Raw genomic sequence first — 12,612 nt, 5'->3', positions numbered from 1 at the left:
GGGCATCGACAAGAAAGAACAGCATATGATCACATATCCTAATATTCCTTCAGTAATACGACCTATCCCACACTCTGAGACACTCCCAGTTCCAGTTTTCAATGGTTTTATTTCTCCTAAGGATGAAGAAAGTGATCATGGTGATTAAGAGCATTTTGATAAGATCCATGAGGAAATGATTGTAGAATCTGAAGGGTTTTCTTCTGATGCCAAGCAGTCATTAACCCCTCAGTAGTTTAGCCAACCTGAATTGAATGACTTAGTAAGAATGACATAAAAATTGTCCTTGACTTTCTGAAGTATTATGAGGAGCATACCTGGATCATTTATGTGGATCTTAAAATGGAAAATTTCCTGCTAGGACAACAGAAATGTTTCACGAAGTATCCTTGCTTCTAGAAGATAAAAGCAGGTGTATTCGATGGACCTCGAATTCGACCCTCATATGTGATGAAGAATTTGCCAGGAAGATGAATAAGAAGGAGAAAGCAGCATAGTAGTCTTTCGTGGCAGTTACAAAAAACTTCCTTGGCAATAAAAAAGCAGAAACTATGAACTTCTGGTTCAAAGGATGCTGTTGGCTTTCCGTGACATTGGATGTAACATGAGTGTTAAGATTGACTTCCTGAACAGTCATCTTGATAAGTTTCCCAAAAATCTTGGAGCTGTTAATGATGGTGGACTACTGCTGAAGCATCAAATGAGACTGTCCTTAACTAGTACACAAACACAAGAGCTACAAACGCAAATTTTTGCCTAAATAGAATTTAAATAACTTTTGCGCAAATTTTATGATTAAAATGTGTTTCAACATATTCTATTTCAAAATTGTAGACAAATTCTAATGCAATCATATCTTTTAGTGTATAAGTGTATTTACTGCATTATATAAATTATTATATATATTTTCTCAAAGATGATACCCAAGAAGACATTCTACTTCATTATGTTAAACTAAATGTTGAAAATTTTACAATAAGATAAAAACCTAAAATCTTGAATTGCAAAAAACCTGTAGATTACAGAGAAAAACAAATATCAGTTTGAGATCAGCACACTCGAATTAGGTAAGAACAAGTGTTTCTGTGGATGCAACAAAATTTTTGTTCTCCAGTGTTATAGATATTGTCCTTTTTCTCATCAATAGACATTATACCTCAAGCCATTCCTGGTTCCCAGTTCACCAGGTCACCCTATTCCACCTCATCACTTTGAGAAAAGCCCCTTTGATGTCCTTGTTCCTCAGACTATAGACCACAGGATTGAGCAGGGCAGTGAAGACATTGTAAAAGAGTGAGATCTGCTTGTCTTGCTCAGGGGAATAGTTAGAGTTGGGCCTCATGTAGATATAGGAGGATGGTCCATAGAAGAATGAGACCACAGTGAGGTGGGAAGCACAGGTGGAGAAAGCCTTGCAGCGGCCCTTTGTGGACTTGATCTTGAGAATGGCCCGGGCAATACGGACATAGGAGGCCAAAATGAGGGAAATTGGAGCAACAACCATGAACACACTGATCACCAGGTCCACAGTCTCAATGAGGTGGGTATCCATGCAAGCCAAGCTTCGTACCGAGGGGCCATCACAGATGTAATGGTTGATCACGTTAGGCCCACAGTATGGCAGCTGCATAGTGAAGAATGTATGGATCAGAGAGAAAAAGAAACCACAGGCCCAGGTCCCAGCTGCCAGCCGTGAGCACAGGCCCCAGTTGAGGATGACTGTATAACGCAGAGGGTAACAGATGGCTATGTATCGGTCATAAGCCATGACTACAAATAAAATGCACTCAGTCAAGCCCAAGGCACTAAACACATACATCTGCAGCCAACAGCCAGCAAAGGAGATGGTCTGAGAATGAGCGAGAAGATGCACCAACATCTGGGGCACAGTGGTGGTGACGTAGCCTGTGTCCAGCAGGGAGAGGATACAGAGGAAGAAGTACATGGGAGTGTGAAGACGCTTGTCCAGGCAGATCAGGGAGACAATGAGCCCATTGCCCAGGACTGAGCTCAGGTAGAGCAGAAGGAAGACAATGAAGAGGATCCTGTTGGATGTGGGATCTCGGGAGAAGCCAAGCAGGATGAATTCAGACACCCAAGTTTGGTTCTCCACTGGAGGCATCCACATGCTGGGGATTATAAAAGAATCACATTCATTTAAATGTCATTGAGCCCTGGCCGGTTGGCTCAGTGGTAGAGCGTCGGCCTGGCATGCAGAAGTCCCGGGTTCGATTCCCGGCCAGGGCACATGGGAGGGGCGCCCATCTGCTTCTCCACCCCTCCCCCTCTCCTTCCTCTCTATCTCTCTCTTCCCCTCCTGCAGCCAAGGCTCCATTGGAGCAAAGATGGCCCGGGCACTGGGGATGCTCCTTGGCCTCTGTCCCAGGCGCTAGAGTGGCTCTGGTCGCAACAGAGCAACGCCCCGGAGGGGCAGAGCATCGCCCCCTGGTGGACAGAGCGTCGCCCCCTAGTGGGCGTGCCGTGTGGATCCCCGTCAGGCGCATGAGGGAGTCTGTCTGACTGTCTCTCCCCGTTTCTAGCTTCAGAAAAATACAAAAAATAAACAAATAAATAAAATAAATATCATTGAAAGTGTGGTAGTTTAGCCAAAGTATCTGCCCTGGAGACAGAGAGGCTAGGATTTAAATCCTGGCCCTCTATTCATCTGCTGTCTTGAGCAAGTTACTCAACACTTCTGAGCCTCAGTCTCCTCATCTGTAAAATGTTACTAATACTAATACTAATTTCTCAGGTTTTTGAAAGGAGTAGAGGCACTGTATATGACATATAAAACACAATACCTTAAAACAATCACATTAACTGCTCATAGGCAATTTTCCCTGTCTTACTTCACTTTCTCCAATGGACATCCTGGTCATTCACATGTCTAGCAACAATTGGTTTACATCGCGTCAGTCCCAGCCCCTAAACTTTTAAAGCTGAAGTTCCTGTCTGCCTTAGGCTGTCTGAATATGCTAAAAGCCTCTCTCCAATCGATGACCATTTCTTCTTTGCCAAACGTCAATATCAGCTTTGTCAATAGAGGGCGCTAGAAGGACACTGTGACGTGATAGCTGGAAGAAGTTACTTCAAGTATAAAACAGGTAAGTCAAATGAAAGTAAGTGGGAAGATAGTAAATATGAACTTTAGTGTGCAGTTGATTACTTTAAATGCAAATGGACTAAATATCTTAATAAAAGGCATATTTTCACACTGCTTTTAAAAACCCTGCATATTGCTTACAAGAAATACGTCAATTATTTTGCAATATGTAAATATATCAAATCCACACGTTGTGTTACTTATATCTCAACAAAACTGAAGGAAAAAATAAACACGTCTTAATATAAGGTCATAAGCACACTAGAAAGAAAAAATGCAAGAAATATGCCATGCAAATACTAAGTAAAAGGAACATGTTGTAATTTCATAAAACATTTGTCAAAATTGATCACATTTTGTATCATAAATGTAAGCTCAAAAAAATCTAAGGCATGGAAACCACTTAGACTATATTCTCTGATTATCATAATTTGGCTAGAAATCAATTTCAAAATAAATATAATGAGGAAGAACTCAACACCTTTGAAATTAATACACAGTGCTAAATAATGTATTAGACCAAGAAAAATAAAAATGAAAATTAGTGTATAGTTAACTAAATAGTAATAAAAATAAAATATTATCAGTGTTTAAAGGGGACCTTATATTTTCCTTCATGATGGAAATACATATTAGAATAAAAGAAAGGCTAAAAATTGATTAGCTGACCTCCCATCTCACAAAGCAAGAAAAAGAGCTACAAGTCAAATTCAAAAATAAACTGATAGGATGAGATAATAAAGATAAAAGCAAAATATAATGAAATCATCAACAAAATAACAGTAGAGAAAATGAACAAAGCCAAAATTTCATTCTTTGAAATAAGTACTATACTATAATAAGCCCTGCCCTGAACAGATAGCTCAGTTGTTTAGAGCAGTGGCCAGAAGCACATAGGTTGCCAGCTCGATCTCCAATTAGGACATACACAGGAACAGCTCAGTGTTCCTGTTTCTTTTTCTCTCTCTCACACTTCCTCTCTCACTAAAATAAATCAATAAAAAACTTTTTAATTAAATTACCCTGTCTATATAAAAAATAGATAAATAAAGTCCTTAGCAAGACTGATAAAGAAAAAGAAATAAAACACACATTACCAACATTAGGAATGAAAAGGGAAAATTACTATAGATCTAAAAGTCATTTAAACAATAATTTAAAAAATTACAAACAACTCTGTATATAAATTTGACAATTAAATGAAATAAACAAATATGTTTAAAAAACACACAAATTACCAGTACTCACACAAGAAATAAAAGTCAACAGTCCACTGTCTTTAAAAAAAAATTATATTTTAAACTTTCCTACAAAGAATAATCCAGATCCAGATAGCTTATTGGGAAATTCTTTCAACATTTAAGAAATAAAACCGATCATAAAAAACCCTTTGGAACCATAAAAAAAAGTGTTAAAATTTTTCAATTCATTTTATGAGGTCTGCATAAACTCAATACCAAAAAATAACAAAGTTATTACAAGAAGGAAAACTTATAAACCAATCTATCTCATGAGCATTGTCACAAAACTCTTAAAAGTTTTATTAGCAAATTGAATTCAGCAACATAAAAAAGATAATACATCACAATGAAGTTGTGTTTATTATAAGAATGCAAGCTTGGCTTAGCATTTAATAAGCTAACAGTGTAATTCATCTTATTAATAGAATTAACCAAAGGAAAAGGATATGATCAACTCAATAGGTACAGAAAGAACATTTGGTAAATATCAATAATGAATTAAAATTAGAAATAAACACTTTATTAAACTAGGAATCAGAAGGGAACCTTCTTAGTGTGATATATATTATCTCCAATAAAAGAAGAAACAGCCTATACAGTAAGCGCACTGAATAGCAAAATAGTAACTTGCTCCCTGACATTAAAGTTAAACAAAAATGTTCAATAGCAGCATTTCTACTAACCATTAAACTGGGGATTGTAGCCAGTGAAATAAGTTAAGAGAAAGAAATAAAATGCCAAAGGATTGGATAACAAGAAATAAAACTGTCATTATCTGCAGACCACACGATTGTGTAGGTAGCAAATCCAAAAGAAATCAAAGGCAAACTGAAATAAGCAAATTTACAAAAACTCATTGGATTTCTCTATAACAGTAACTAGACAGTAATTTACAAAAACATTTTTAAAAATCAAATATAAATTAATAAATCTAATAAATATGTGTAAAAAAACATTATTTAGAGGAATTAAGGGAGACCTAAGTAAGTAGAGGATGTCGTATGTTCATGGGTTGGATCATTCAACATTATAAAGATGTGAAGTTGATTTATAGAGTCAGTGAAATTGCAGTAAAAATCCCAGCAGTTTTTCTTTTTTTACAGAAATTGACAACCAATTTATAAAGTTTTTATGGAAAACTTACCAGAAATTAAGACTTACTATTAGGCTATAATAATGAAACAAGTATGAGATTAGCAACAAGACACAAAAATAAACAAATAAATTAATTGAATTGAATAAAGCCCAGAGTTCATCCATGAATATACAATCACCAGATTTATGACAAGTTGATCCCATGACGCAGTGAGGAAGGATGGTCTTGTCAACAAATTCTCTGACTCTTGTGGATATTTACACAGAAAACTATGTTTTGACTCCTACCTCGCATGATACACAAAAATCAATTTCAGGTGTTTTGTAGATTTAAATGGTAAACGTTAAACAATACATTTTTTAGAATCAAATCCATAAAATATCATGTCGGAGTAGGCACAGATTTGTATTTATTTACTTATATGTCTGAGAGAGACAGACAGAGAGAGACAAAGAAACAGGCAGGCAGAAAGGGAGAGAGATGAGAAGCACCAACTCCTTAGTTGCAGCACCTTCGTTGATCATTGATTGCTTTCTCATATGTGCCTTGACCGGGGGTTCCAGTTGAGCCAGTGACCCCTTGCTCAAGCCACAGACCTTGGTGTCTAGCCAGAGACCTTGGGCTTCAAACCAGTGACCATGGGGTCATGTCTATGATCCCACACTAAAGCTGGTGACCCCTCGCTCAGGCTGGTGAGCCCGTGCTCAGGCTAGATGATCCCCTGTTCAAGCTGGTAACCTCACAGTTTCAAACCTGAGTCCTCAGCAGCCCAGGACGATCAATGCTCTAGCTACTGTACCACCGCCTGGTCAGGGTAGGTAGAGATTTCTTAAACAGGACAGAAAAAACACTGACCATAGAGACAAAATGATGTTACATTACATTAAAATAAAGAATTTAAAAGACCTGTATCAGAATAAAGAACAACAAATTAACAAAAAGAAGGTACACAATAGAAAAATGGACAAAAGATTTAAAAAGACACTTCACTAAATCTATCTACATAGCCATTAATTAAGTGAGACAATACTCAACATTATTAGTCACCCAGGAATTGCAAACTAAAGTGTAACACCACACACCCACCAGAATGGCTGAAATGAAGAATCCCTAGCGTGGGCAAGAGTGACTGAAACTTCCTCAAACTAATGAGAGAGCATATTTATACAATCTCTCCAGACAATGTTTAGCGGTATCTCATAAAGGTGATATATGCATACCACCTACCCAGCAATTCTATTCCTCTCAACCCACGTACTTATACACATGCACATATGTTCAAGAAAGACATGTACAAAAAATTTTTTAAACTACAGTCAAAATAGCCAAAAATAAGGAATTACCCAAGTTTCAATTAACAGCATACTAGATAAACACAATGTGGTATGTTCACATAGAGGCTACCTTTATGGGGACCCAGACACGAAGGACATTTTAAGCCATCCTCAGTCTTCACTGCTCCTGCACCCACTGCTTCTCCTGACCAACCTACCACCTGCGTGTCCCTGGGTCCATCCCTCCCTCCGCCCTGAAGCAGAAGCCCATCATCTCGCCCCTTCATTCCTGCACCAGCCCCTCCCGGGTCTCCCTGCCCCTGGACTCTTCTCCTTCAATGCATATGGAGAATTGTTCAAAATGTAACAAATGGTTCTTCAAAACACAACACTGGTTCTGCCTGTCCCCTCTTTACACCGTTGAAGGGGTCTCAAAGCCCCTTCACTCTAGATTTAAAAACACACTTCAGCAAAGAGGCTATCTAAATAGACATGACAAGTGAAACAATGCTCAGCATCACTAGGGCAGTGAGGAAATGTCTGCCATTGAGAAGGATTACGGAGAGGTCATTTGGATTCTGTAAAAGGAGAGGATGTGCAAGAAGGAGAGGAATACTAGTTACCATTGCAGCATGTCAGACCTGATGATGTTTATCTTCTTCAACTATACCTGTAACATTTTCCCCTCATGTGTCAAAGTAACAGCATTGAGAAGGAAAATAAAAACATAGACAGATGCACAGACCCCTTTGTAAATGATCAGCCCCTGCAGACTTCTTCAGTCTCAGCACCCAGCTCTCTCCTATCTCATGTCTCCCATACAAACACACTCTCCAGACAAGTATGCCCAGTCTACTGTATATGCCACCTTTGTCACACCTTCAGACCCTTGCCTAGGTCTGCAGCAGGAAAGAGAACCACCACCTGCATCCCCTCTGCCCTTACACACTCCATCCCACATTCAACACTTCCTCCCACATCAGGACTCAGCTCAGGTGTCACCCCTGACGAACCCCACCTTCTCCCACCCCCTAACCTCAGAAATAGAGATGCTCCTCTATTTCTAACAGACTCCTCCGCTTACTGGCAAGTTTCAATTGTAGTCATCCTAGAGGGTTCTGATATAAAGTGAAGATCTAATATCTCAGGAAAGTCTTCTTCTTTTCTTAATTTAATTCCTTACCAATTGAGTTGGAATATCTATACTAAAGTATGAATGACTTTATAACCTCCTTTTTAATAATAATAATGGCTAATGATTAATGAGTACTGTAATTTTTATGTGTCAGATATTGTTACACTAAATTTATTTTATCCTTATAAAAGTTAATTGAGGTAAGTACAGATGAAAAACAGGCACAGAGAGTAAGTGATTGCTTCCAAATTACACGGCTGGGAGGTGGAATAGGGGTGTGACCCAGGCAGTCTGGCTTCAGAGCCAACTCTTAGTCACTATCTTCGCTGGCTTCCAGCACACAGGGCCTAAGTGGGGAGGGTGAAGAATGCCAACTTCCCTGTCTGCTCATCTGTTTGAGTTCCTTGAGATTTGGCACTAAATACTATAAATTCATGGCCTCTGACATGGGGCCCCGGGACAACACAGTATCAGACCCTCCTGCTACTAAAGTGACAGCCACACACTGTTTCTCACGATCGGATCCTCCATTGCTCCCTTCACCTGGATGTGAGACACCATCGGTGGCACTGGGAGCAGAGGAAACTGATGGACGGAGACTGGGGAAATTATCACCATTCTGGAGTGAATGTTTGTCAAAGCCTCCTTCTGGGCCAAGTTATTTCTATTTGACCAGGGACTTCTTTAGTAAAATTAATTAATTAATTAATTAAAATAAATAAATAAGTCTTTCAAGAGTCTGTCTATCCTGCATTCTTCTTAATTTACCCCGGCCTCTCGAGAGCACAGGGAGAGGGACTAACCATAGTAATCCCCGTCACTGTCGAAGCTTCTCCCACAGTGACCATCATTGTCCTGACATAGAGAGCATTAAACTCAGAAAAATGTATTAATCATTTCTCTGTTCCTAGCACCCAGAACATAGCTTGACACAGAGAAACAATTGACAAATATTTATTAAATGAATAAATGAAAGAACGAAGCAGGTCTAGGAAGAAGGAAGGAACAGGAGGGACTGAGCATGAGGTGAGGAAAGAGCACAGGGAGTGAAGGAAAGGGCTGCAGGGGATTTGGGGGTGGACAGAGAGAGGACACACGGGACCTGGCTATTCTGACCTCTGACCCCACAGATGACCGGATCCTGCCCACACATCAGCTCAGTGACCATCTCACCCCTCAGGTATCCACAGAAACAAGTCACAACAATGTCACAGAAAGGCTGTCACTAAGGGAAAGGGACTGAACAGGAAGCCCCAGGGCAACTGACCCCACAAACCAGTATTCCAGGCAACCAGTCTCCAGAAAAGTTCAACATTTCTGAGAGCTCAGAAGAGGAGGCACCTGCCTTCTGTCCATGACGCAGCTCCCTGCACGTGGCCAGGCCAGCCGGAGATCCTGAAGGCCTTGCCTGTTGGATCCTGGGTCCAGACATAGGGAATTTCCGCCATCTCAACTCCTCCCCGTGGCCAAGCTGCTAAGGCTTTATGGTCCTGCCCTCTCACCAGGCTTTCCTGGGAGAACTGGGGAAGGGGCATCCCTGTCCCCTGACACCACTGTCCTGTCCCTGGAGGTGATGCCAACATGGACTTCTCTGAATGTTGTCAACAAGAACCCTACAAGGAACAGGCCATTAGGGACGCTGCAGGAACAAACCACATCCAGGTGGTGGAAGGGGTGGTGGCCTGTTTATTCCCTTCTCCGGTTTTGTGGGGGATTCAACCTGCCTAGGGGAGAAGGCTTGGCACCTGGTCACCTTGTAAAACTGCTGAGAACTGAAGGCCTCATTAAGATTCCTCTCTTACCTCTCAAACCCCTGTGGCATGAGTTGTCAATTTGAGTCACAGCTCCCTTTTCTACTGGGCAAGTCAAGGTCTTCCATTCTCCATTTGGACAAAGTAGCTTAGTCTCTCTGAGATAATTAAGAGTTGACCATGTAGCACCTACTCAATACCAGGTCATGGACCAGGTCCTGGCAAGCTGCATGTAGACAGGGCATAGTATCAGCCCTGTGTTACATACAAGGAAGTTGAGGCCCATTGCAGTGCAGTGAGGAACTTGCCCAAGTCTCACATATCTAAGGGCAGAGTCAGAATTTGAATCAGGACCTATCAAGTTCTAATGCATGTTCTTGTAAGCTTGCTGTTATTCTGCCTCAGTTCTCCCCTCTGTAAAATGATAATAGTAATCTCTTAAGAACCCTAACCTGAGATTGCTGGGAGAGTTAAAAGAGTTACTGTGTTGAAATTCCTGGCACAAGTCCTGCCTGCACCCTTCATGACAGAGTTCCTGTCCCTGCCTTCTGTCTGGGCCGTGGTTCCCCATCTATTCAGAAAGAGAAGGTTGGGCTCTGAGGTCCCGCCTACTCAGCCACAGGTAACCGAAACCAATTGTTGACTTTTCAGAAATGTTGTGAGGTTAAACAAGATCATTATTAAAGTTAAATTAAATAAACTACAATTATATAAATTACATTACAATCAAAGTTCAATGAACCTTGAGGCATTTTGCTAATTGAAATATTCCAGTCAGACCCTGGCCAACTGGATCAATGAATAAGAGTCAAGCAAGCAGGTTGAGATCACACATTTGACCCTTGGTTAAAACACACATGAGAAGCAACTAATGAGTACTCAACTTACTGGAACAATGAGTTGATGCTTCTTTCTCTATAGCTTTCTCTCTCTCTGCTTTTCTCTCTCAATGAAATTAGTTTTTAAAGTAACCCTTGGCCCTGGCCGGTTGGCTCAGTGGTAGAGCGTCGGCCTGGCGTGCGGGGGACCCGGGTTTGATTCCCGGCCAGGGCACATAGGAGAAGCGCCCATCTGCTTCTTCACCCCCACCCCTCCTTCCTCTCTGTCTCTCTCTTCCCCTCCCGCAGCCAAGGCTCCACTGGAGCAAAGATAGCCCGGGTGCTGGGGATGGCTCCTTGGCCTCTGCCCCAGGCGCTGGAGTGGCTCTGGTCACAGCAGAGCGATGCCCCGGAGGGGCAGAGCATCGCCTCCTGGTGGGTAGAGCGTCGCCCCTGGTGGGCGTGCCAGGTGGATCCCGATCAGGCGCATGCAGGAGTCTGTCTGACTGTCTCTCCCTGTTTCCAGCTTCAGAAAAATACAAAAAAATAAAAAATAAAAAAAATAAAGGAACCCTCGCCTGACCAGGTGGTGGTGCTGTGTATTGAGCGTTGCCCTGGGTTGAACTTAAGATCCAGGTTCAAAACCCCAAGGTTGCCAACTAGAGCATGGGCTCACCAGCTAGAGCATGAGATCATAGACATGACCCCATAGTTGCTGGCTTGAAGCCCAATGTCACTGGCTTAGGCCCACAGTCACTGGCTTGAGCAAGGGGTCATGGGCTAAGCTGGAGATCCTTCGAGTTAGGGCACATATGAGAAGCAAATATGAACAACTAAAATGCTGCAACTATGAGTTGATGCTTCTCACCTCTTTCTCTTCCTGTCTCTCTCTTGCTAAAAAAATAAATAAATATAAGTAAGACTCTTCTTTTTAAAAAGAAGAAAGAAAGAAGAAAAGAGAAGTCAGGCAGGGAAAGACAAATACTATATGATCTTATACATGTAACCTAAAATCATCACACTCATAGAAACAGAGAGAAGGCGGGTGCAGGGGCTGAGGAGTGGGGGAAATGGGGAGATGTTGGCAAAGGGTAGAAACGTTTGGTTACAAGATGAAGGAGTTCTGGGTCTAATGTACAGCACCGTGACCATAGTTACTGATACTTGAAAGTTGCTGTGAGAGTAGAGCTTTAATGTTCTCACCATTACAACAACAAAGTGATAATCGTGTGAGGGAAAGAATGCGTTAACTCACATTATTGAGGTATGAGCTATGTAGTACATATGGATCAATCATCACATTGTATACCTTCAATTTAGGCAATGTTATATCAATTATATCTCAGTAATTGGTGGGGGGAGAAAAATCAGTTCTGAAATACAAAAACTTATAGATTAAAACAAAAGCTCAACGCTCTTCACATCTTAATTATTGAACTACTAAAGTGTGGGTATCTGTTATCCATGTTCTACAGGTCACTTGCCTCTACTGAATAAGTATGGAGAAAGTACTCCATAATCGTGAGCTTCTGTGCATCTCTTCCCATCTCTGAGTTCAGTGACACCATGGTGTTAGCTTGAAATTGGCCATGGTGGATAAATTTACACCACAGAAATCGGCAAGCAGTATGAATGAGAGCATCATCTTCTTCAGGAGTGATTGTTGAACATTTACCAGCACACCTCTGCTTCATTCTGAGTCCTAAGAACATAGACATCTTGAGACAACCCAATGCAGGAGACATCTTGCTCCGGTATTGGCAGGACTTGGTGAAGCCCTGAATGAGCTGCCCTGGTCCAGCAGAGGCACAGCCCAGCAGCTCGGTCCTCCTTGCCTGGCCTCAACAGAGGCTCTCAGACAGCCTGACAGGTCCCTTTTCCTTGGGACCTCACAAACCTCAGCAGGGCTGGCCAACGTTGAGGCCACCACTGCACACCAGGTAGCAGACCATCTCTGCCTTCTGTCTGTTCAGCGAGCAGAAGCACCTCCCAGGACCTGCAGGCTCTCACCTTTAGGGACTAATGCTAAGGACACACAGAGTCTATTTTTCACAGGCACCACTACAGCCTGGGAGGCAGGGATTTCACACATGAGAAAAGATTATCAGAAAGAGTAAGGGCCTCACCCAAGGTCAGTGACTGATAAGTGAGAAACCCCGATTCAAACTAAGTGCACCGCTACCCCACGTGGTTG

The 12,612-nt window shown here is 41.6% G+C and overlaps 1 protein-coding gene across 1 annotated transcript; it reads right to left on the bottom strand.

Annotated features, from left to right (window-relative positions):
- Window positions 1-1,180: 1,180 nt before the first annotated feature.
- LOC136398290 (olfactory receptor 2A12-like) lies at window positions 1,181-2,128 on the bottom strand. Its single transcript, XM_066372645.1, has one exon. The coding sequence runs from the start codon at window positions 2,126-2,128 to the stop codon at window positions 1,181-1,183; it is 948 nt and encodes a 315-aa protein (XP_066228742.1).
- Window positions 2,129-12,612: the final 10,484 nt, after the last annotated feature.

Source organism: Saccopteryx leptura, chromosome 3 (genome assembly GCF_036850995.1).
Source record: "Saccopteryx leptura isolate mSacLep1 chromosome 3, mSacLep1_pri_phased_curated, whole genome shotgun sequence".
NCBI lineage: Eukaryota > Metazoa > Chordata > Mammalia > Chiroptera > Emballonuridae > Saccopteryx > Saccopteryx leptura.
The sequence above is the reverse complement of the archived record's forward strand: the minus strand, read 5'-3'. Positions and strand labels throughout refer to the sequence as shown.